We start from the raw sequence: 24933 nt of genomic DNA, 5'->3' as shown, positions 1-24933 counted from the left end.
CAGAAATAGTAATTTAGCTGCAATGTAGGTACCATTCTATCTTAGCCCTTGAGGGAAGTATACTGCTGAGGAATTTGTGTTAGCCAGTAAAGTTGCTAAATGTCTCTTACATCTAGGGCAGTTATGTGGTTTGCTAGTACTTATAAAGTGAAACATTAAGGAACTGAACTACTAGTTTCTACCTACAGATATTTGATAACTTTTTAACTCCTTGAAAATTCTCCTACTTCCATTCTAGAGTTCCTTGATGCCAAGAAGTTGCTGGATACCAGAAAATAAAAGCAGACATTGCTTTAGTTTTTTCTTTCCCCTTTCCTCTATGTATCTGTTTGCTTAACTAGTCATAATTATGTATTATATATATGCTGTCCATTCCAAAAGTAATGTCTCATTAATTTCCACGGAGACTGCAACACATACAAATGACACAGTTACACTATTTGATCACTATTAGATCAAGTTCTCAGCTACAAAGCATGATTTTTCAGTGTAGTCACACCACCATTAGCTGTGCATTTTCACCAGCAATGAACAAAAGCTTGCATGCCTTACCCATTAAAATCTGCACATGCAGAGGTGACAGCTGGGCATGGCTATCTGAAGCATGGCTTGTCTTTCACACTGCTGTCACCACTGCCAAGAGACAACACCTCACTGTGCTCACCTCCGCTGGTTGCTCTCTATAAATGTTCAGTAAGGGTCAATGAGTGCTTTTTTTTTTTTTCCTGCATCAAGGAATTCAGCAACATACCTTGGCTTCATACACACTTCTGTGTCAGATGCCATTTTGTCAGACTGCCCCTCGGCTACCATCTGTTGCATGACAACAAAATGTAATGGAATGCTAACGGGAAGGTTCAGTCTCTACTGCCATACCACCAATACCCACCTCTGCTGTCATGGATCAACATAAAGTAGAGGCATTACTTCTGGAGCAGCCCTCATAAGATACCCCAATCCAATCAGTATTTTGTATATTTTCACTATTCAAATTCTTCAATCACAAATATTTTAATTAAAAATTATTTTTCCTTCCATCCAGTGAAAACATTGCTGTAGAAATTAAAGGGGACTTAGTTATTTTAGTTACAGATCTGATAGGGAGAGGTTTTACCAGTATTTTTAGGTAACAGATATGCATATAGAATATCTTCAGAAGTCACATTTTGTATTATGGAACAACATTTCATAAAGCTTCATTATAAATCTATTTCATAAGTTTAGAGCTCTTTGGGATCCTTACACATAGGAGAGTCAAGATTAATTTGCTAGATTTCTTGTGTTTTTCAAATCCCAAATGTCACTTCACTGTCACCATGGAATGGAGAGTGGAAGTGCTCTAAACCAGTAGGTGAGAAGTTGAAAGAAATTAACTATTTCTTACATTTATGAGGAAGTAAATGTTGAAATATTCAGGATCTGCTTGTTACACACTTTAACTATGTTTACTCTTGGTTACAGATCACTGGATTTTTTGCATTATGTTTTCAAGCTTTTTCCAGTACGTATACCTTAAAGTTTTAAAGTTTGCTTGCATGTTTGTGCATGGAGGGGCAATAATGTAGTCAGTGACTCACAGGAGTACACTACGGATTGCTCTCCTGTGCTGTTACCCAAAGGACTCTGACTTCTCTTCTTTGCTGCTTCTGTGCTTTATGTATGGTGTGCCTAAGTTCTTTGTTTAAGTTTTGTAGGTATGATTCACAGGGATTTATTTTTGTTTTTAGAAATGCAAATTTAGAGAGCAAATGGTTCATTCTGTAATACAGTGTATAGATCAAGATAGTACCTAAATCAAAAGTAAATTCAAGGAAACTATATTACAGGAGATGGAGTTAAATTCTAGGAAACAGCACTTTCAATGAAATCTGTTATTTGCCTGTATTCTAAACCAGGGCTGTTTAAGTTAAAGCTAATGTGAGGCAAAGAAGATTCTGAATTAGCAGTGCAGTAGCAATTTCACATTAACTGTATGTAATCAGTCTATATCTGAGACAACGAAGTATATTTTCTAAGACATTCTTAATGCACACTGCAGTATTGTAAATTCCCACTACAAATTAAGGCACAGTAGCATCCTTTAGAGACAGCTTATCACTGATGCAGAAGTGGCCCTAGCTATCAGCATGTTCAAAAATGCTTCTCACTTGCAAAGAAACTTCCCAAAGAAAGTGAACACAAAAAATCTCAAATCTCGTAGTAGTTTATCCATCCAACAATATACCTGCCAGCTGCAGTTTCTTGAAACAAAATGTCACAATAAAATCATCAGACACATTAAGAAAAGTTAACCACACAACATCCTTAAATTGTCTGCAAATACAGTGTGTGTTTGTGATTTATATGTACCCTGTAACATATACATACCAGAAATGCTAAATTCAGGACAAACTGGACATCAGAGTATACATACAAACTTGCACAGCATAAAACTAATAAATGCAAGGTCAATCTGTGCTTGCACACTGACTTTTTGTAGGGGATTTTAGGGCATGCTTCCCTGGTTGATGGTCTCACTTAGCTGCAAGTGTGCAGAAGATCCCTGAGAAACATACATTGCATTAAAACTCCAGTGCAACTGAATAACAGGGTAGAAAAAGAACCTCGCTAGGAAAATAGGTTAGCTCTAAAGGTGTGGGCATAGAAGTAACGTTTCTACTGAGGAAGAAAAGAAGAATGGGGAGAATGACCTTTAGGGAATGCCAGTTTACTCAGTTTATTTTCTCTATAACCCTGTAGTCAGAAGCTTTTGTGTAAAGCTGACATTGAGATCACTGAGACTATATTCTCTGCATATGTTTTCAGGACAAACACTTCTGTATCATACTTGTGCCACGTTGTGTACCAGAGTTCTACCTGATCCAGAGTTTTGTTCGAGTTGCCCCTTCCTGTACTTCCCAGCTCGATCATGACCTTTACATGTTCCACTGTGCGGGATTGCTCAAGTGAGTCACATGCCTCACAACAACAAATGAAGTACTCTGAATCATTTTTATGTGATATACTTGCATCATCCAAGGTAGCACCAGATGCATATTCTCGTTTGCTTTGTTGTATGTGCGTGGTACAGTGTGTAGGGTGAATACCCCCGAAAGAATAGTACCCACACAAATTAATGAAGGTGAACGGTATACTTTGTGTGGCTTATCCATGTGGCATAAAGACAAACAGTAAATTAGGAAAGACTCACCTGTTACTGATAGTCAGGATGCTCCTAGAACTCCACAGGGGATGAATCTTCAACAAGAGAACCCTCCCCAGTGGTGGTCAGCCCTTAAATGGTGTCTGGGAGAGATGGAGCCAGACTCCACCCCTTCTGGTCACACAGGTGCATTGCCTTCACCTGTGCTCCTGCAGCTGACTCAGTGCTCCCCTCAGGTGATCCATCAGTGTTTCAGGACCTGATTCTACAGCTCCCATACAACAGTGCAACATGTTGCAAAAATGGTAGTCTGAGACCCAAAACAATATAGTTGAATAGTACAAGACTGTGCCTGGAGCAGTTAGTCTTTAGCAGAATTACTGCAACTGTCTCACTTCTTGTTCTGGAGTGAATTCTAAGCCTACTGAGATGCAGCTCTACCTCCACATAGGTGTATAAACAGCAATGTAGAAATACTACTATATTTTCAGTAAAATAAAGTAATTAGTGACATTTAATTAACAAAAAAAACAAGGTAATTAAAAATGTAAAAGCAAGTGGTCTTCTGACTGCCAGCATTTCTGTTGTTGACTTTATAGAAGAAAAAAAAATCAAGAGGATTCATTTAAAATTTGTGTATCTTATCCAAGCTACCTCACAAGGCCAGCAGAGAAATGCAGTGCACTGTTTGACCCTTTGGACTTGGATCAGTTTGAATAACATTAATATTTGAAAGCCAGGTGTAGATTTAATTCTTGGAAGCATGATGTAGCTCTCTTGCAAGAGAGATCTGCAGTAATGCATATCTGGAACATGCACACACACCTTACCTCATTATTTAGTATCTATTTTACCTAAGTTATCTCTAATGTTTGTTGACTGTTTTGTTTTTTTTGTGTGTTGAATTATGTATTTCATTTCTTTCAAGTTCTGTGGTACTCTGTATGTTTCCACAGTCTGAAATAGTGGCAAACTGGGATACAGAACCTCTCTCGTTATGATTCTTGTTACACTGCATATAAGTTTCCCAATGCTTTGTATGACAGGCTGGCTCAAACAGCGATCTTACATTTTTGGCACAGTTAGAGATTTTCCCTTTTGTTTCTTATTGATGTAGCTAAATACTACTTGATTTCAGAGAAATACTCCCATTTTGATTGCATACTTAATCACCATTGATGGTATACAAATAGCTTGTGCAGGAACTGGCCAGCTACTCTTGGACCTACGCAGAAGCTTTTTACCATGGGATGGAATTGAGCTTCTGTGTATTATGTAAGAATCCAGCTGGCCAAAGATAAAGCCACTGGAGTAATTCCTGTTAATCTCAGTCACAGCTGTTCAGTAATACAGCAGTAGGATTGGTAGTCATGAATCCTTTTGCGATTCTGAAAAAAATTAAACTTGTTACCAAGGTTTTTAAAAGACCTGAAAATTCTGATTGAATTGCGCATATTCCAAGCAATGCCCCAGCCTTTCTGTGGCAACAAAATAGGGTTATTACTTGCATTTTCCAGACCCTTTGCAGCTGTGCTGGAAAGGAGGAAAAAATAGCCTTCGGAAAAGATGTATAAGAAACTAGGTGAAGCTTTTAGAAAATTTCTATGCACAACTCAGAGCACAACGGCAGATAACTCGCTTAGAAAAAAAATATGAAAAAGTAAAAGATCAATATATTGTACTTGCACCAAGAGCTTTCAAAAGGCATGTGAGTGAAAAGGACATCACATAAAATGGATTAAAAGAAAAACAGGGGTAGGAAGGTGGGAATCGGAAGACATGAAAGGGCAAAATCAGAAGAGGCACTGGCACAAAATGAGATACTGATTAGCAAAGGTTGGAAAAGGAGTAAGAAAAAGTGTTAAGTACACAAAAAGCAAGAGTGCAGCAAATGGAAGTATAGGTCTGCTACTTAACAGTGAAGGAGAAAAAATAACAGATGAGAAGGCATAGGCTGAACTGCTTAATGGGTACTTTCCTTCAATTTTCACTAAAAGGCATAATAATAATAACAGTGTCCTGGCTTCTGGGCAGTCAAAAGAACTGGGCATCTGAAGTGAGTTAATTCTTTGCTGGAAGAAGAATGAACCCAGGCCTTGTAGAGTCCTTCCCACTCTCATACTCACAATGGATCTGGTTGGTTTAACTATCCATTTATTTATTTTAAACTGTTTACATTATTTGCATACTCTGTTTTTTTTTTCTAACACTAGGAATGTACTTCATTATTGGTCCAATTGCTTTCTCTTGGACACATGGGGAGAAGAACTCAAACTGATGGGCACAATAGAGTGTCAGGAAGATGGAATGCTTATGGGCTGCAGAGTTAACCAGACTATTGGTCTTGCTGGCCTTCCTCCACATCACTTGTTTGATCTCGTAATTAACTGTCCATGGAAATGTCTTAAGAAGTGTGGAAACTGAGCCAAAGCTCACTTAGAAATTGAGGATTAGATTGTTGTTTGGATGCCAGATGCAGGGTTTCTTGTAGAATTTAGTAATCAAATGTATATTTTTGAGCACTCAAATAGTTGAGTTGAAAGCATTTGATGAAATTGAGCTGTGAAATTTCCCATTACATATCCCATATTTGGTAACTATTATTTTGAAGTAGCTGGCACTTACATTCGTTAGAACCGTGTTCCACAAAATCAACTTCATTGTAACTTTGGCTGAAGAATTGCACATACAAGTTAAAACTGAAAACAAGAAGATCAGGAATAGAAGTTTAGTTATACCACACAAACTGCAGGTTCTCATAAACTGGTTGAAAGATCTTAATTCTTGGAAATGAATTTATAATTGAGTTCCTTGACAGCACTCATAAGTCTTGATATCATAAGCCTTAAGTGTCACAAACAGACAACAGAATAATTTCTCAGCTGCTGTAGATGTTCACTGAGGTAATTTTTTTTCATAAGCTTTGTGCTGGAACATGTATTCTAACTGATTGTGTGAACTACTTACATGCTGGAATATTCCTGTCTTTAGCTAACATGTAGTTGGTTGTATACGTTGCAGATTTTTATACTGTCACTGTAATTAACACTCTTACATTTAGCAGTAGCATTTTATTTATGTAAATTTATCTCACGTATATCTCTGAAGAATCAAGGCCTAACACAAACGTTATTCATTTGTTTTTTTGCGCAGCAATGATATTCCTGCCTTTCTTTGTTCCATATCTGGAAATGAAATTGGCTCTGCTTATTTTTTTTTCTTTTCTTACTCTTGTTTTATTTCTTACTTCTGTTTCTTTTCTTTCATTTTTTTCCCACGTGTATCAGCGTGTAGTAATGGATTTTGTTTTTACAGATCCTTTGATGTATGGGATTGAGCTGTAGGTGCTTAAGCACTAAGTGTTTAGTAGCATTTAAAGCAGCATTCTTGAGTTGCTTTAAGCAGGTGTGTGATCTCTGTTACTGAAAAATAAAATGCACATTTGGAACAACAGACATAGCAATCAACTTCAGTTTCTAAAAGACATATTCAGTGCTTGTGTAAGATGCATCTTCACATACATAGGAAGCGTAGTGTTTAATTATTCATATGGTGAACCTTTTTTCCTTTTTGTTAATAGATCTTTTAATGTAAGAAGAGCAACAACCAGTGATATACTTGGAGTCAAAATGCTCATTAAAACACTTAGCTTGAATGAAAGAATATTGAATGACTTAAATACATTTATTTTGGCTCGCAGAGATCCAGTGAGTATTTACTGTAAATACAATGGATACATACTGATAAATACATTTAGAATTTATTATGTTTCTCTAAACAGTTGGTATAAGCTGTATGCAGCCTGACTTGATGGTTAAGCCAATTTATGGCCTATAACAAATTAACCCTTTTATTGCAGACTCCTCAAACACAGAGACAGAAGCAGGCTGGATGCATTTCTTTTGCCACTGACAGCCTGATTTCCCTTGATTCTTTTCTTGCACATACATCTGAATGCGTGATGAACATGTTCGTGTGTTTTGTTACATCATAGGGGCTTCTTTCTCCTTCCTATAAAGCAATCAGATATATCTCCATCAAACAGTAGGAAACATGCATTTTTGTTTCGTGATGGAACATGCTGCATAGATGAGATACTATTAGCATTACCAAGCATACAACTGTAGGGAAATCCACTTTATGCTAGTACTGATGAAGACTATATCTGTGTATTAATTAATGTTATTTTCTAAGATCTGACCTTAACCCAGGACTAAATAAGTGGCTGAGAGTATAGCACTGCTATAGCAGCTAGATCCTAAACTAAGCTATAATCCAGTATGATTCCTGCTATACATATATATATACATACTGTTATATACTATATACTGTTTGAACATTATACCTTGAGGTAAAGGAGAAGGGCTAAATTGGAGTTCTGCATAAATATATACTGGGAAAATATTCTAACTGTGATTATGTGGTGAAATACACATTTATGGTAAAATATCAAGATCAGTAACAAAACAGGAACTGTGCTTATGATGCTGTTGCCTTGCAGGATGGGACCCCAGTACAGGCATTTGTAGCAGAAGTTTTGGATCAAATAGTTGGCATTTCTGTCATTAGAGATGAAATGGTAAATTCTATTTATATTTTCCCCATTTTTTATATCTGTACCATATGAAAATGCTAACAATTAGTCCTCAGCACCAAAGGTTGAGTTCTGTGCTTACCACAGAATACCTAATAAAATATATGTAAAAAGCATTTCTTCTGCAAGCTTTCTTTCTCCCTTTGCTATGTAGACTGTATCACTTTCATTCTCATAGACAACGATTGACACACAAATGAAATAAAACCATCCTGATAGTTACAAGAGGTTTCTTGATGGGTTATGAAAGTATGCCTCCCACATCCCCTGTTTTGTTCATTAGTACAAAGCCATTCTGCCTCTAGGTGTTAGGAATCACTTATTTTGTCCCATGATTTCCAAAGTCAATGAGTGGTTCAGCTAAGCATACTGTGAAGCTCTCCTTTTCTATGTATTTTCTTAACCTTTTCCCCTACCAGTGGCTTTTGAGTGATTATAAATTGAACTTCAAAACATACAAACAAAACACATGCTGTAATGGAGTACAAAAGAAGTAAAAGTTGCACATTATTCTTGGATAGTAATATTCTTTAATTCTTTGTTTACTGGCCTTCTGCTATTGTTGAAAAGACAGATTTAAGATCTTTTAACAGCGGTAGTGCTTACTTCTTAAACTAAGGAGTACTTGCTTCTGTTTACAAAATAATTATACTGAGGGCTGTGAGTTAAAAGGATGCTGCAATTTCTTGAGTGCATAGATGTGCAAAATTCTCAGTTTATCACTTCAATATGGGAAATTTCTTGGAAGGCATTTCTTGCACAGTTCTTTTCTGTAAAGTATTTCTTTTTTGGTTTATGTTTTGTGAGAAGACAGTCTAGGGTTCTCTGTCTTAACAAAATACAAATGTTTTCTTTCTTTCTTTCTTTTTTTTTCATGAATGCCCATTAACCTGTATCAGATATTGTTTGGAAGGGGTCACACATGCATTCGGTGTAAATAAAGGTGGGCAAATAGAAGAATAGGTTTTGATACTGTGAAAAGATTTTTAAGAAAAATGTGTTCAGTCAATCTGCTTTAGTTGAGAATAATGGCACTTCATTTCAGCGTTCTTACTTAATTCTGTAATTGATAAAAAAAGTACCTCACTGACACTTGCTAAAATACCATAGATATAGATTTTTAATTACAGATTCTTATTTTCCAGGACATACTGTATATTCATACACATTACAACATTGAAGACTTCATTCATTTTAGTGACTACCAGCAAGAGGAACATGGAGAGCTTTACCACTTTGTCTTAAATCCAATATTTCGTCACTATACCAAACACTTTCTAAAGGAGATTCTTCGCTTGGCCCACAAATCTTCTCTTTACTACCCTATTTATCCACAGTATGCAGAGGGCAAGGTAAGAATAAAGTTATTTCTATTTTATATATTAAATATTTTCACCTTTGCTCACTTTGTTCTTTTTGCTTCTATGTCTGATGGAAAAAAAAAGAATTTTCTTGGTAATCTGAAGCAAATAGTACTTTCTTTTCTTATTCTTCATCACATAATCTGCATTCATGGTCATAGCTGTTGCATAGTAGGTTTAGTCCATAGCACTGTCAGCAATACATGCAAGTCCAAACGTATTCAATATCTTCAGGAAGCATTCAGAGGAGCATAATTTGAAGTGGCCTTGGCCTTGGCCCTTTCTTTACCTAGACTGTGAAGAGAGAAAAGCTCTTCTTAGGAAACCAAAACTGTTTTGTCAGCTGAGGAGACCAGCGTAATGGTTTGCTTTAATTGCTTTCAATTCAAATGAGTTATCAAAATTGTATAAAATGACAAGGTATGATGCACATATAGCACCTTTTTATTTGACAACTTGTATTTCTTGTCATAGTTTATTACCAGAACCTAATAGAGTTGTGCTGTCTCACATACAGCCTCTCAGTTGCATAATAAATTTTGAGAATTACCCCTATTTATTTAGATTCAGAAAGAACTGGAGGTCAGGGAAGAAATATGGATGATTTCATTGAGCACAGTACAACATGAACATATTAAAAACACATCCAGTTGGTTTGTAAGAACACTTCAAAGGTGATTTAGGTATTTCAGACTGGTTTTTATCAAAAGGCAGGGGATCTAGGCACATCATTGTTACTGAAAATTTAACTTGTACTTCTGCAAGGGCCACGTAAAAACCATAAACACCTAATGTGAGAAAATTCATTTCCAATAAAGTAATTTGTGGCAGCAAAATAAAAGATGATTTAAAAAATATCCATAGCCATATACAGCTAGTATCCGGCCCAGCCTGATCACCTAAGCTCCTGCCAGAATTACTGGAGAAAGCACAGTGCATCCAGAGGGCAGTTCATCAATCGTAACTGCCGATCTTAGGACAGGAAGAATTGCCCTCTGGAGATGCTCGCCTCTTCAGCTCTGGGGAGGTGTCTGCATGGCTTAGCCAGATTAAGCTCTATCTTTTAAATAGTGACTGAGGTGAATTCAGTCTTTGGTGACTTATACGTTTTTGAAATTGCCACCTTTTTTAACGTAGGAATTTTGACAGACGGAGAGGGTCCATTTTCAGGAGGGTGTATTTTCCTGCTTCTTCAGTGTGCATTTTGTGGAGTTTTATGCAGTGTTCTCTTGAGAAACTTATGTCCTTGTGTAGCATTAGGTTCTCAGGTTCTTCAGAGGTACTTAGGAAAATGCAGTTTAATGGCAGTGGATGGAAGAGAACTTAAATCTTACTAATAATTCCAATTTGGTCTATTTCTAGATGAGAGTTTAAGCTACTTTAGCTTATTGCTGCTTTATAATAAGTGGGTAAAAATGATATTTTACTCAGTTCTCAATGAAGTAACACTTTTTTTCCCCAATATTTCTGGACGGAATGGTACTTCAGTGTAATTTAGCTTGCATTAATGCTCATTCTCTATTTCCTGTAATTCTGCTATATTTTATTCCTTTTCATGTCATAAGTTATGATGGAGCCAGTCATGCTGTAATAAATGGAATAAAGCTACTTCTTATGGTCCATGCTGGTCTTATTAACATTCAGGTTTTCATTCACTTCACGTTTATGCCAGTTTATTAACATTTATCACTTGGATTAAATTGACATTTTAGTTGGTATAGTATTTTTACATAAATTCATAACCATTCTCTGCCAAACAAGCAAAGGTTAGCAGTAAGCAGATAACATAGCTTAATGAGGTCAAATCAAGCTGATTCATGATCACTATGGAGAAAAATATCCTCCCGGGGAAAATACTTGTGCTGAAAAATCCTATAAACCAAACCACTTGTTTATCTGTCATTCCCACAGAGATAGTAATGTAATTACACTCATAATTATCTTCATTAGTGTCAGGAATTATCTGCAATTCATTCCTCTGCTCTGAGTGTGTTTGTTTATTTACTGATTTTTCTCCCAGATTTAGCCAACAGAGCTAAGAATTCTGTATTTGCAAAGGCATACAACAGACATCTGTGATGCTCTGTTCTGACATTCTCTCTGCTGAAATATAGATCACTGTCTTTCAGTTTCAGAATCCCTTTGCCCATTCCCTGACATCTGCCCTTCATTACATGGTTCCCGTGCGACCAAGACGACAGATTGTCTATCCTCTGGAAGAGCTTGGCATAAACGCTCCATCAGAGCAGGTCTCCAAGGATCAGGTGGGTAACAGAAGCAGCAGCAGGCTGCCAGAGGGGCATAGTGCCAGCTAATGCAGGGTTTGGCAGATGGGATGGCATTACCAACTTCGTGTTGATAGGTTGCTTCTTAATTACATTGACCATGGTGTCCATACCCTTACGATCCCAGCTTTGCTTCTGTACAGCCATTGTTTTTTCTAAGCTTGAACTTAAAACATACTAAAAACAGCAATCACTAAACTGTACCATTTATCTACTAATATATGCTCATGTTTTAATGATATTTTTTCCACAGTGGTACGTTCAAACTCACAAAACAGTTTAAATGTCATGAGTTACTATTTATCTCCTCGTCCTGATAAGTTTATTTATGTATCACCCTCTCCAAGTAAAAAAAAATAGTTTCACAATTCTGACTGTTTCTGTAAAAATTACTTAGATCCATTTATTTTTTGTTTTCAGTCCCAAAGTCACGTTCCTTCAATGCATAAGACACTTTCAAAAATGAATAAAAATACCAGGAATAATTTTACAGCAGAAGAACCCACATTGTTTTCGCTACCAAGTGGTATCAAAGAGATACCCCCTTTTATTGCAGGAATTTATCATATAGCACTCCTGCAGTTCTAACTTGTTGGTGTCTTACTGTTTTGTTTGCTAATAACTTTTATCCTATACTGCCTCATATTTTTATATGACTAAAATGCGATGTGAAGTCAGTTCCTCATAAAGGTAAGTAGTGAAGCTGAAATACTAGGAAAAGCCTGATTAGTGATAGATACTCTCTGTAAGTAGCTGTAATTTACTACAGAAACATCATTAGAGAGCTTCATGTCTGCCTAGTAACTTCCAGACAGCTGACTTAGGTTTCTATATAATGTTTTAGTGATGTCCTTTTCACAGTTAGTCAGTAATTTTTGACTTCCAAAACTCTAAATTTGGCAGCAATTGGTACTCAAACATGGCTGAGGCCTCTGAAGTGAGTTTGCATTTGTGGAAGTTTTTCAGTATGCACATCCTTACTTCTTCTTCTGTGCAGAGTAAGCTCTCTGAGCCTTTTCTTTAAACTCCTTCCTACTGTATTTTTTAAATCCACTGTTACCATCTTACTGGAAGAGCTCATTGGAATGCTTTTGTTGGAGTTAGAAAATCACAGACCTCCAGTTTCCACAGACTTCTTGAAAGTTGCAGGTAGTAAGATAACTGTTTTAAATCTCCAAAGTTTCATGAGTTTCTACTAAGAAAATGCAGACCTTTTCACTAATAAAGTTTTGTTGATTTGAAAGAAAAAAAAGGGTAGTCCCTCTATAAGTATCTCTGCATATGTGCCAGCATTAATTATGTATTTTTGACAGACTGTGTTCTGTCAAAACTAACATCTGGGCTTGATCCCTAGGCAGTAACTTGAGGATAAAGCTGGTCCTGTACTGCTGCCTATAGTTTTCTGAAACACCAAGAATTTGAAACCATACAAAGATGAACTGACTCTTCTGTTGAGTGAATGAATTGACCTTTGGCCAGCATAGGTTGGGAAAGCATTATAATTTAAGAGGTAACCTACCACGAGGGACTGCATATGTTAGGAAAAGTAAGAAGCTGTTTCAGATCTCGGATGTTTCATAAGTTCTGGCAAGTAGCCAGGCATCAGGCATTTGCCCTCTTTCATACTGCAGAAAGGAAGACTAATGCAAATCAATAATCTTTCTCTTCCCTACAAAATCCTGTGGGTAAGTTGTAAATAAAACGAGTATTTTTATCAAATAAGTATGATCAACTTTCAGTAAGCACAGTTATCATACCTCTGTGTTATCGTAGCAGTCAAAAGGCCTGCTCAGACATTCTGTAAACAGAATGGTCCAATCCCTTTTTCAGAAACCACAATATCCTACCAACGAGTTAAATGTGATAATTCTGCCAAATAAAAAGGTTCAGAATTGTCACCTTGAAAAACAGACAAATTTTGATCGTGGATACAGATGCTAGCAGGCTAGAAAATGAGGTAAAAAGAAAAATGAAGAAGAGTTTGGAATTTAAGTGTGGAGAAAAAAAGGAAATGCAGAAGGCAGGAGATTAAGCTGGAGTAGGAAGAAGTGTGGGAAGCTGTCTGAGGCAAGCATCTAAATAGCAAAAAGGAAATAATGTCCATTACATCTTCATTAGGTTGGTTTTAAACAAGCTATTTCCCAAGCTGTTGTGTAGCTAGAAGCTGGATCTTGAGGGATCTTAAAACTTCTGGGCAAACAGGGATTCCAAGTTCTTGAAATAACTCCTTTCATTATCATGTCTCTTCTGACTCACCAAGCTTGTTTTAACATTTCTTTCTATCCTTAGCCCATCCCTGCTTCGTTCCTGAAAGCTGGAGGATTAATTATTATTGTAATTCTTGTTTTAACTAGCTCTGCAATGGTAGCAGTTTTTTCATATACATTTACAATCTTTGTATTATAATGTAAATCAATTTTGGAAATAGATAATTTTCATTTGATTACCCTCCTTAAGTAATTGCTTGAGTATCTCTCTCTTATGATGGAAATGATTGTAATGAAATTCTTGCTTTGATACCCTCAAGATGCCCCTTGATATCAAGCCATCAACATCTGCTGCTCATCTACTGCTTTTGCAGCTTTTTGCCTTCCTCTTGTCCCAGCCTTTTTTTGAGTTGTCTCCTTTTATTGCTGCAAAATTTATTTTTCACCAGTAACAGCTTGGGGCTCAGCAGCTCAGCCATTCGGTGTCTGAGCACAGCTCTTGATTTGTGCATATGTATCTCTATAGGCCATTAATGGCTTAGTGTCATAGAGAGAGTGCACAGTGGGAGCCTGGGGGCTCAATCAATTTGTGTCCCTCTTTACTACCTTCCAGCCTACTTGTGAGCATGAAGAGATTCATTTGTCAATAGTGACCCAGTAGAGATAAACAGGACCCAGAATGACTCTCTTCCTTGCTTCCTTCCTCCAAAGCCAGAAACTGAAGCAGTGATCTAAATCAGGAAGGCTCTATCTTCAGCTAATTCCCAGTTGTTACCAGTTCAGTTGGATCCTGGGTGGGCAGATGAGAGGTGGTTTCTCTGCAGGTCTAGATTAGTTCTTGCAGACAGATGAACACCAGGAATTGTTTTTTGTTTGTGGTAACGTGTTCTCCTCAGCACTTTGTTGAAACTCTCTAATCAACTTCAGTGTCTGGAAAAAAGAAAAAAGGAGGAAAACCCATGTGTCACCCTGCATGGATTTCTGGCCTGCTCACGCCTGCTTCTATTGATGCAAGCTGGGGGATGAAAGGACTGAGGACAGCTCTGCGGAAAAAGACCTGGGTGTACTGGAGGATGTCAGCTGGACATGAGCCAGCACTGTGCCCTCACAGCTCAGACAGCCAACTGCATCCTGGGCTGCATCCCAAGCAGTGTGGCCAACAGGGTGAGGGGTCTGCTCCTCTGCTCTGTGCTGTGAGACCTCACCTGGAGCACTGTGTCCAGGTGGAGAGTGCACAGTACAGAGACATGGTCCTGGAAGTGCCCAGGCTTTGGGATGCCTGTTCAGCCTGCTCTTTTGCAGCAGGCATATCAAAGGTCCAACGTATTAGCTCAAAATTGCATCAGCCTGCACATCTGCCATGCTACAGTGTTTCGTGACATAGACACGAAAAAACTTCTGTCTGCTCATTAGATCAAATGCTTTCTACAGCTGTTCAAAATCAAAAGAAAATCTCTGATTTTTGTATTCTGAATCAGTAAACAGTATTGAAACACCAACTGGCAGAAGATCCAAGGATTCAAAATCTTAATTCCCACAGTGATAAAACAGATTAGATTATCATTGTGTTTTGCACATCTGTCAGTCACTTCAGTCATGTTATGTTAGAAAACAGTTGGTTACGACTAATACTAAATAGAATACTAAATATTGTATGAAGTGCTGCTGGCCTTTAAGATGCCTGTAATTATTGGTGGAGCAGAAAACTGTAGATAATGAAATAATTTTTAATGATATCTTCATAAATAAACAATTTGTAAACTTGTTTGCTTTCTCACCATCTGGGAGCATTCTGTTATCCATCTGCTTCCTGTAATTATCAATAAAAGGGATATAATTAACAAGAATAACTGATCCACAACAAAGAACAAAAGTGTCACACATCTGTCAGATTATTCTTGTTTCTGCCCTTTCATTATTATTCAAGTTATTGGGTTTATTATATATATTTTTGTGTCATGGTTACATTCAAGATGTCAGGTTACACTGTATAGTTCAGAACTGTTTTTTTCTGCTCATAAAAAGAAGGGCAAACAATTTGAGTATTGTGGAAGTCCATACAACATCGTATTAAAAAAACAAACAAACAAAAACACACAAAACCTGTCTCAAGGAATTCTGTACTTATGAAGTCATGCTACCAGGTGCATTAGATGAAATGTGTGAACTGGGACAAGAGGAAGTGAGCAAAGGAGGGATGGGCAAAAACCTGGAGTGAGATGCTAAACTCAGGCTTGAGTTGGATGAGCTAGTCTACTTCACTACTGTTCAAGAGTTGAGTGTTGCCCAGAAGGCCAGACAGTTGTCCATGAAATGACAGAGGGGAAGATTGCTTGGTGCTTCCCTCTACCATAGAAATAGTTAGCCATAATTCTGTGCGTGCTTTCTCTCTAATGTTATTCAGGCATAAAAAAACTGCATTACTAAGAGAAGCTAAGAAAAGCCATTGGTGCTATTTTACTTCATACCTGTCTGCTCTGCCTCGAAGTGTATTCTGACTTTATTTAAAATCTGTATTAATAGGAGGTTTCATTCTGGCTCAGATTATTCTATTGGGTTGAAGTGAGGCCATGGAATATGTGGAAAGTAGCTGAAACATGGGAGGTTTTTTTTGGTGTTCTGTTTTGTGTTTTGTTTCCTGATAGTAAGCCTCCGTTATGATAGTGGAGGATGACTGTAGCAAAAAAAAAGAGCATGAAGTAGAAGGGGCAAGAGAATTCCCTGCTTTTTAAATATAAAGACTGATGTATCAAAGTAAAAACAGAAGCATTCCTATGTGTTACAATTTGTATATGAACATGTTGGTATTATAAACAAAGGCTTGACATGTAGTTTTCTTTAACCAGTAAAGTATTATTAATTTTTAAAGAAGTAACTGTTGCTTAAGATGCTACTGTGCCTGAGTAATGAATTTTTTATGCTTTTGTAGTATATGCATGGATTAAATCCATTATTTATTGTAGCTCCACTTGCTCAGTGAAGGTGACAATTTTATAGCACCAGTAGTCATGCAAACACAGTCATTCTGAACTGATGGCTGATAATAAATTTCCTTACTGTAAATGTCACTGGGTTTTGTGTGTTGCTGCCATTACATCTTGTTTGGAAGGCTGAATATTACACAATTATGGGAGGCACCAGATGGCATCATTAACAGGAATGCTCTGAATGTTTACCACTTATGTGCATGTGTGAAATTAAAAGTAAGATGACCTATCTTTATTTTGAAAGCACGATGTCAGTGCCATACAGGTGTTAGTGACATTTGCAGCAAACTGAAACAGTCATTTCTGCTTAAAAACATGTCAGACTTGTTTTAAAGCATTTTCAAAGCATTTCCAAAGAGAGACCTTGGAAGGGTATGATTTCAGCTCGCAAGAAGAGAGTAGATGCTTTTTCCAAATAAAGGTAATGGTGATTATTACAAAGTGAAGTAGTGACAGCAGCTGTGGTCACCAAAATGACTACTACAGTAAGCTGAAATCAATCCTTTGTGTCCTCCTACTGTTTAGAAGTTGTGTTAATTATTTTTGGTATGAAATTCGATGCTGTGGTGCTGTTCTCTAGTGGTATCTATTATTTGCAGATGTAGCATTACTTTTCTTAAGAGAAGTCCTTGGGACGAAACCTTTTTCACTTTCTGGAGCTGAAACAGAGAGGTGAAGCAGGACTTGCTTAAACACCAACACCCGAGGAGGTGTTCCTGTCTTTGTGGAGAAATAATCATTTAGGGTCTGGAAATGCTAGTGATATTACCAATTATCTATAATTTTGCCGTTTATAAGTAATTCCTCATTTTATTTATTTTTTATTCTACTCCAAGGCCATGTACTCAATGTATTCTAGTGTAACAAGACACTAAAATAAGCACGAGAAGTTAAGGAAACATTTTTTAAGTTAATGATGAGACCTTGGCCCTGGTAAAGGAAAGTATTGTTCCATAACCATTCACCTTTAGCTCCAGTTTAAATAAATGAGTGCCTTCCCACTAATTTTGAATGGCTTTGGTTCAGTCTGTTAAACCCCAGCTTCTCTTCTGATCTGTAAAGAATGAGCTTTGATTTAAAATGAGAACATTTGCAATCTACTTTTTTCACTTCGAAATTACAGCAGCTTAGTAGAGTTTTAGTAATTATGCCACTAAGAGTGGGAATTGAAGAATATTTGAGAAGCTCTTTTTCTGTGCAATAGGGCAGAGCATCACAGCTCTGCTTTTAAGGCAGAGAAATGCTTGGGCCCACCTCAGGGTCCTGCACGTGTGACCAGGACTTGGAAGAAGCCTTCTGCTTCTGCCCTGTGGAAATACACTGTAAAGAATATATGTGGAAGTGGAGGATTGTGTGACTAGCAATGAAGGTTAGGTTGGCTATTCAACTAGTGTTCAGATGTCTTAGAAATTAAAGATTCATTTTTACCAAAATGAATATTTAAGTCGTGCAGTTATTGGAAACGTGAGTAATTTTTAACTTCTAAATTATTTGGCCCATTTATTTCACATTGTTCCATTAGCATTTTATGGAAGTCTTGGGCTATTAAAGGAAATCTTCCCGATTTAGCATCTTTCTGCTTTAAAGGAATACAATCCTTTTTCAAGGTTGCTCATTCAGGAGCATATAGGAGCTCCTGGGTGCTCAGCTTCTGAGGCAATTTGAATTTTGTCGGTAGGGTCACCAACAAATCTAAAGAACTTGTTTGGCTTGCCTGCAGTTTTGCCTGGGGCAGATGGTACACTGAATTATTCAAATAGAGAAACTATGGCTATTCTTGCTGAGAAGGCAAGGAAGCTGTTACTGGTTACGGGTGAATTGTGTTCTCTGGGGGAAGGCATGTCATTGCAGGGAGCTGGCATTATTTACACGGCTCACATGCGGAGAAGCAGAACTGCACAGCCAGGAAGCATGCAGGCCTCAGGGAAAACACAAGGGACAGCTTGGTTCCTCGAGCCTGCAGCCCCAGCTTCTCACCAACGCCACAGAGCATGGCACAAAGATGCGCACTAGGAAGCTGCTGATCCCTGCTGCAGCTGCCAGTGCAGTGTGAGTGCCAGAGAGGTACCCAGCGGAGCGCTTTCTGTGCCAGCTTCCTGGGAACACCTCTGCCCCTACAAAGCAGATCCATCTCCACGCGGATGGGCATGGGTAGGCGAGGGCTCAGCGCCAGCCCCGGCCTCCTCAGCAGGGCCAGGCTGCGGCCGCTCGCTCATAGCAGCCTGGCACCATGGCCTGCCTACAGGACGCTCCCCAGGAGCAGTTTGGCATAGGATGGGGCCACCTGAGCCACCGCTCTGAGCAGTGCTGTCAGTTAGAAGCGCTGTCTGTAGGGCTGCTGGCAGCACGTGGAGCCTTTATGGATGCTGGGTTTGTGTGCGAGATGGAGGCATCTTCTGGTCAGATGACTGAGGGATTATCGATAGCATTATCTAGTAGACCTTGGGATCAGCTATGAGCGCTGGTGAGCAACGTGCAGTGCTTTGTCTGCCCAGCATCCATTCTAGTTGCTATTTCCAGAGTAATTCCAATGCTAGGATTTTTAACTCAGCGCGTTGTTTCTCCTCGGTGCCCTTTATCCAGTGTTTGGCTGCGTTTCTCTGTGCTACAAACTCAGAGCTTACCAGGGGCAGTTCCTTGCAAGGACTTCCAAAGAGCAGGATGAGGAGACTTTCAGCACAGCATCAGCAGAGTCTGATTGGCAGCTCCTGCTTTCTGTTGCACCTTCAGGCACAGCTAGAGCTTTCCTTGGAGGAAATCAGTATAGTTTCTTGATGTAATGTGAAATACACCTGTCTAAGCAAATTAGGAGTAGAGAGTTGAAAGCCATGCAATCCAGCTTCTCCTGTATTTCCACACTGATGCTGAGAGTCCAGATGGATAATATCTGGAAGTTATTTCAGGCTGCAGTTCCTAGATGTTGCCCTTATCTTTGTATTTTTTTTTAATCTTGTCAAAAATAATGCTTCTATTTATTGCTTGCTTCCCCCCTCCCACCCCAAACATCTTTTAGAATAGTAATGAATAAACAAAAATGATCTGGAAAGCAATGACTGTCAGCAGAAGACTAGAGACTTTCTTAAAACAACAGATGAGCATTTACTTCTATAAAGCTGATTTCTTTACCTTGAAATCTGGGGAAAATCACCCTGAGAGCCTGCTGTGTGCTTTACCCTCTTGCCAACCCTTTAAGTGGCTTTGCTGAAGTTCCTATGCCTTCCTGAACATCACTTTCTTGCCCTAAAAATGGGAAAAAAACTGAATTCCCTTTGAAAACAGCAACATTTAGAGTTTATCCAAATGCATAAAAGAACAAATGTTCTTTTAAGCTGAGCAATCATGAAATCTTCATTCAAGTGGCAACTGTCCAGCCCTCTGTGGGCTGGGAACACAAATGTTAATGCTAAAATAATAATAATAATAAAAGAACAGATTCTTACTGTGGTAATGGTGGTTCTGCAGGGAAATTAAATGTGTCCATGCTCTGCTCTTTTTTGCTGCTTTCTGGAGTTTGATAGGAAATCCCTGGTTTCACAGAGGGTCCTAGGAACTGTCAGGAAGATTGTGGTTTATCCAGAAGCTGAAGATGAGCATTTTCTCATACAGAAATTTCTAGGGGAATCATAATGCTGACTTGATTCATAAAGGGCTTTGAGATCAACAGATGAAAAACATTATGGAAAGGCTAAGTGTTTTAGAGAACCAAGCTGCTCTAAAGAAGGGTTCTTTGACAAGGAATTAAAGTTATTTAGGCTGCATTTTTGTTGTGGTGGTGGTTTTTGTGTTTTTGGTTTTTTTTTTTGTGTGTTTTTTTTTTTCTCCTGTGAATCAAATAGAGCTTGAAATTAAAACAGGTCTGTTTGTTCACTTTCTTGTTTGCCTACCACTATTGCTAATCTAAGCACTCGCCTAGGAACAGATCTGCTGATTGTCTTCACTCCTTCTGATGGTTTTTAAAGTAGCAGAGTCCAAATTATGTAGATCCTGTATGGCAGTAACTATCATTCTGATTTATCTGTACAAGTGCACAGTTAAAAGCATTGCAGGCATGCATGGAATCAAAGGAAACAGGGCTGGAAAGGTGCTCCTGGGTAGAGGTCCTTCCAGAAGTAATAAAGGATCTGTGAATGTGCCTATTAAGCAAATGAGTTGGTTCCACGTTCATCTGGTATTGCCCTGAATTCAAAGTTCAGTCCCTCTGGATTCAGTGGCACTTTCACATACCTTAAATTTAGCAAAAACTTGATTGTTTTTGGCTGAATAAGGCTCAGGCACTCAGTGTGTGATAAAATCAAGTTCAAGCCTTGGCATTATGGATTCTTTGCATGAACAGTTACAGAGATGGCTGTGACAGCTCTCCTTGACACACTTTGAATGTTTTACTGGGATGCATTCACCAATACCCAATTCAGAACATCCCACTGCTTCTTTGCATCAAAGCTAAACTCCTCAGTCTAACTCATTTTTCGTTTCAATATTTTTTTTCCAGTTTTCATCAACAAACATAGAATTTGACATAAAGCCAGTCCTATTTTAGAAACAATTGCAATAAATATGTTTAGATATCCTACAAAAGGTCCCATAGTTCCAGGGCCTGTTGCTTAAAGACAGATCTGAAAGGAGATAGAAGACACTCTCCGTTGCTGTTTGTATGTTGTGTGTAAACACACAATGAATACAGGCAGTATGCAAATGGAGTGGGTAGATCTGGGCATGCCCTATGGATGTGTGGTACTGCCTCACCTGCTTTGAAATAGGAAAAAGCACATTAGTGTTTGCTAAAACCAAATCATTATTCCATTTTTTCCCCCACCTGGTTACTTAGTAGAGAAGGACGTGGGAAGTTTTAATGCTGTCAAACATCTGTGCGTATTGTGCTGTGAGATCACAGAACCCTAGTATCCCTCAGGTTGGAAAAGACCTTCGAGATCATCAAGTCCAGCAGCAACCTAATCTTACTACCCTAACAACCCACCATCACGTCCCTGAACACTACATCCAAACAGATTTTAAACACATTCAGAGGTGCTAACTCACCCACCTCCCTGAGGATCCTATTGCAGTGCGTATCATTCCAGAGCTCATCATCCAGATGATAAACGAGACATGAGTTATGTGCAGGACTTGTGTTGTCAGCAGAGCATTTAGAGAAATACTGAAGTATTTTTAACAGAGGTGAATTTTGAGGCCTTTAAGTGAATGGCAGTGGCTGTCCACGTGAAAAAGTATCCCCTGGGGTTTAATCAAGAGAAGCTGTCTTTGTCAGCAGCTGGAATGGAAGCTGTAGGTGGGCCTGCTGCCCTCCCAGGTGGAAGCAATGTGACAGGTGGTGCAGTGGCGAGGGCTGGCAGATAGGAGAAAGGAGGAAAAGAAATTTTAAAAGCTCATTTTGATAATCAACAGAAGTATTTTTCACTGAGCTACATATACCTGTTTTAACAACGGCAGTAATGTTCTTGGTTTTTTGTTGTTTTTTTTTTGCCTTACATTAGTTAATGATTGCTGTTTTATTTAATAAATTGGATAGAAAATAAACAAGTTAGAGTTTGCTATTGACCTATCAATTATGATGTCTGATTACTCCTCTGGGGAACATATGTAGTCATTTGTCCTGACATTTTGTTAAAATAAGGTGGTATTCTGGGACCAATCCACCTAATTCCTTACTCCCTGGGGCCATTTAGTGTACTTAGCTGCTAGAAAGGTGATTTCTGAAGCATGACAGCTGTTGGTGTTGGGGCCATTGTGTGGTGAACAAAAACAGCTATATTCTGCTCATACACTGCCTTTGTATCATTGGTACAGAAACCATTTCATGAATTAGATGCAACTCTTCCCTAGAAAATTGTATTACTGCTTTATATTTCTTTGCTGGAGTACATTAAAAAGTAAAAAATAAAAGCACTGCAGTGGAAAGAGATATTTGAACTTGGCATCGCTCTAAGGTCTATCAGGTTTATCCTATTAGCGACTAACGCTGCTGTCTAGTTATTTTGGTTGATTAGATACATTAGAAGAAGATTCTCTTCATGTTCTTATTACCATTTTATTAGCTTTGTTAAAAGCCACGTTTCAGCAAAAAACATCACTAACCATTGTTCCTCCAGAAGGCGCTGCTTTTTTTTTTTTCAGTTTCTGAAGTGTCATTTATGATCATACTCTTCTTACTGGCAGATCTTGCTGTAAGAGGTGTTTCTGCAGGTTAAAAAGCACTGGCGTTGGATCAGACCATTGCACTCATTCACAGAAGTCTGAAGATGTCTCATCTAATGCAGTCTGGGCAGCTCTGCAGCTGCTCTTGGCGAGGGCTCCTTGGTGCCTGTGGGACTGTGGGCACATACTGAGCCTCACGCATTTGCCTTCTCTGTTAAGCAGCCACCGTAGGCTGGTATACTTCTGAAGATATCTTCTGGAATTTTCTCAGTGGCATCCAGCCCCTGAGATGAAGCTCGCTAACCACTGGATGTCATCCTTGCACTGTGAAGAACTACATCCAGAAGAACATTTATCTGGCAGTAAAAAATAAAAGTCACATGACCAGTGAACACATTTAGTTGCCACATTCTAAATTGTTTACTACCTGGCAATGACAGTGCACCAATAATTGACCCCTAATCCTTCCTTAAGGTGTGGGAAAGTGCCCTCATGTGGTATGCAGCTTCAGTAGTGAGCCTGCTGAAATCTCAGCTGGAGATGTCATCACTGATGACATGGGAGCTCTCAGTGTGTCATGTTCTTCTTGAGGTCAATGTCGTTAGCATAGCTCTAAAATAAAGCACTCATTCTTCATCTATTGCACTCTGTCAACTAATACATAATGTTTCCACCATAATGGTATAGAAGAAGGTTGGAGGCCTTAACTTTCTTAACATTCTCTCTCCTATTAGTAATAAAGGAAAACCTGTTAGAAGTCCTACATTCCTTCCTCCTCAGTGGCACTGCAGAAATATGCAGAAGCGTCAGACAAATAATAGAAGTAGCGCTGATTTCTATTTCTCCTTTCAGTGCACCCATAAATCTACACTTCTGTGAAATGTGAGTGTACACAACCCAAAGCAACACGAAAGGAATGCTGAGATGTGCTACAAAGTGGAAAGCGTTTCCCTGTCTTTCACTGGAAGGTTGAAAACTAAATATAGGTCAGGGCAGGGAAAAAAAAAGTCAGATGAAATGGTGTCTCTTTATTCTTTTTTTTTTCTGGTGAATCTCTGTTAGCTCAGGAGAACTATGGAAATTAGAAAAAAAAACAACTTTAATTATCTTAATCAGCATGTGTATGTGTTAGGAAGAATGAAAGCTGAGAAGCTATTAATGAGAACTTTCATAGCTGGATTTTTGCCAGAGTATTGATCTTGGCAGCATTGTGTTAGCTTACAGATTTGACAGCGTGGCTTTTGGTGTGGCTGTTCTGTATTTAATAATTAAAAAGAAAAATGATTGTTTTGAAAGAGAGTGTTTTCTGCTGTAAGATGTAAGTTGTAAATTTACAAGTAAAACTGTTCCCATAAATAAAACAACAAGAGTAAAAATTGCTTTGGAAGCTACAAAAATGCTCTTAACATCACATAAGTATTTTCCCCAAAAGTTAGTGAAATGGCAGAACATTATAGAAGAAGCAGCATTTTTAACCCAGAGATTCTACGGTGTCCTTTTCAAGAGAAGCTAGAACATTAAGCTTTGCTAATTATTTTCTGAACTATTAAGCATGCATATATTTCACCATTTTGGTATCCTTTATCTTCTGTGTTAACTTGTTGCATGGAAAAAATGGTAAGTCATAGCAGTGAGCTGTAATAAGCTTTGCATGAATACAAGCTAATGAATTGCTGCTGATGGTTTAATGATTCTTAGCAGACCTTTCCAGTTATTTTTCATGTATTTTATGTCATCTTGAAGATCATTCTTTTACTCATTCAATTTATGTATTTATTTATTTCAGCCAAGGTATTCTTTGAACCACATAAATCGAAAGCTGATAATGGAATCTAAAGTGTCTGTCAACAGCCAAATTGTGGTGGTTGGTGCATCTGATGTTGGAATCTCATTTCTGGAAACACTTGTTTTTTGGTAAGGTTTTTATTTGATTTCCTTTACTGAGAAAATACATTACCTTCGTTTGAAGGGGCTTGCTTCCTCCGTGTAAAAATCATCTCAGACTCTTTATTTAGCATAAAAAAATAATAAGAAGTTGTGCTTTGAGTCCGTATTCAGGTATTAACCATTAAAACTAAGAGTGTCTAATTTGCAGATGTAGAAAGACTGGTGTCCCAGACCTCACAGACTCTGATTTCTGAAAGTGCTTTGTTTAAGGTTCCTTGTAAATCCTTAAAATGAAGGCCAAGAGAAAATGAGAATTC

General features: G+C 38.2%; 1 protein-coding gene across 1 annotated transcript in view; it reads left to right on the top strand.

Annotated features, from left to right (window-relative positions):
• CFAP61 (cilia and flagella associated protein 61) overlaps positions 1-24933 on the top strand; it is an 85011-nt gene that overhangs the window by 20650 nt on the left and 39428 nt on the right. The window contains exons 10-16 of the mRNA XM_065739498.1: positions 1462-1501; positions 2806-2945; positions 6723-6849; positions 7644-7721; positions 8882-9088; positions 11227-11361; positions 24516-24643. Coding sequence (XP_065595570.1) covers positions 1462-1501; positions 2806-2945; positions 6723-6849; positions 7644-7721; positions 8882-9088; positions 11227-11361; positions 24516-24643 — 855 coding nt within the window. The remainder of the gene's footprint in view (positions 1-1461; positions 1502-2805; positions 2946-6722; positions 6850-7643; positions 7722-8881; positions 9089-11226; positions 11362-24515; positions 24644-24933) is intronic.

The sequence above is a fragment of the Cyrtonyx montezumae genome, unplaced genomic scaffold (assembly GCF_038088225.1).
Source record: "Cyrtonyx montezumae isolate F1298 unplaced genomic scaffold, pur_monq_1.0 scaffold_24, whole genome shotgun sequence".
NCBI classification, from domain to species: domain Eukaryota; kingdom Metazoa; phylum Chordata; class Aves; order Galliformes; family Odontophoridae; genus Cyrtonyx; species Cyrtonyx montezumae.
The sequence above is the reverse complement of the archived record's forward strand: the minus strand, read 5'-3'. Positions and strand labels throughout refer to the sequence as shown.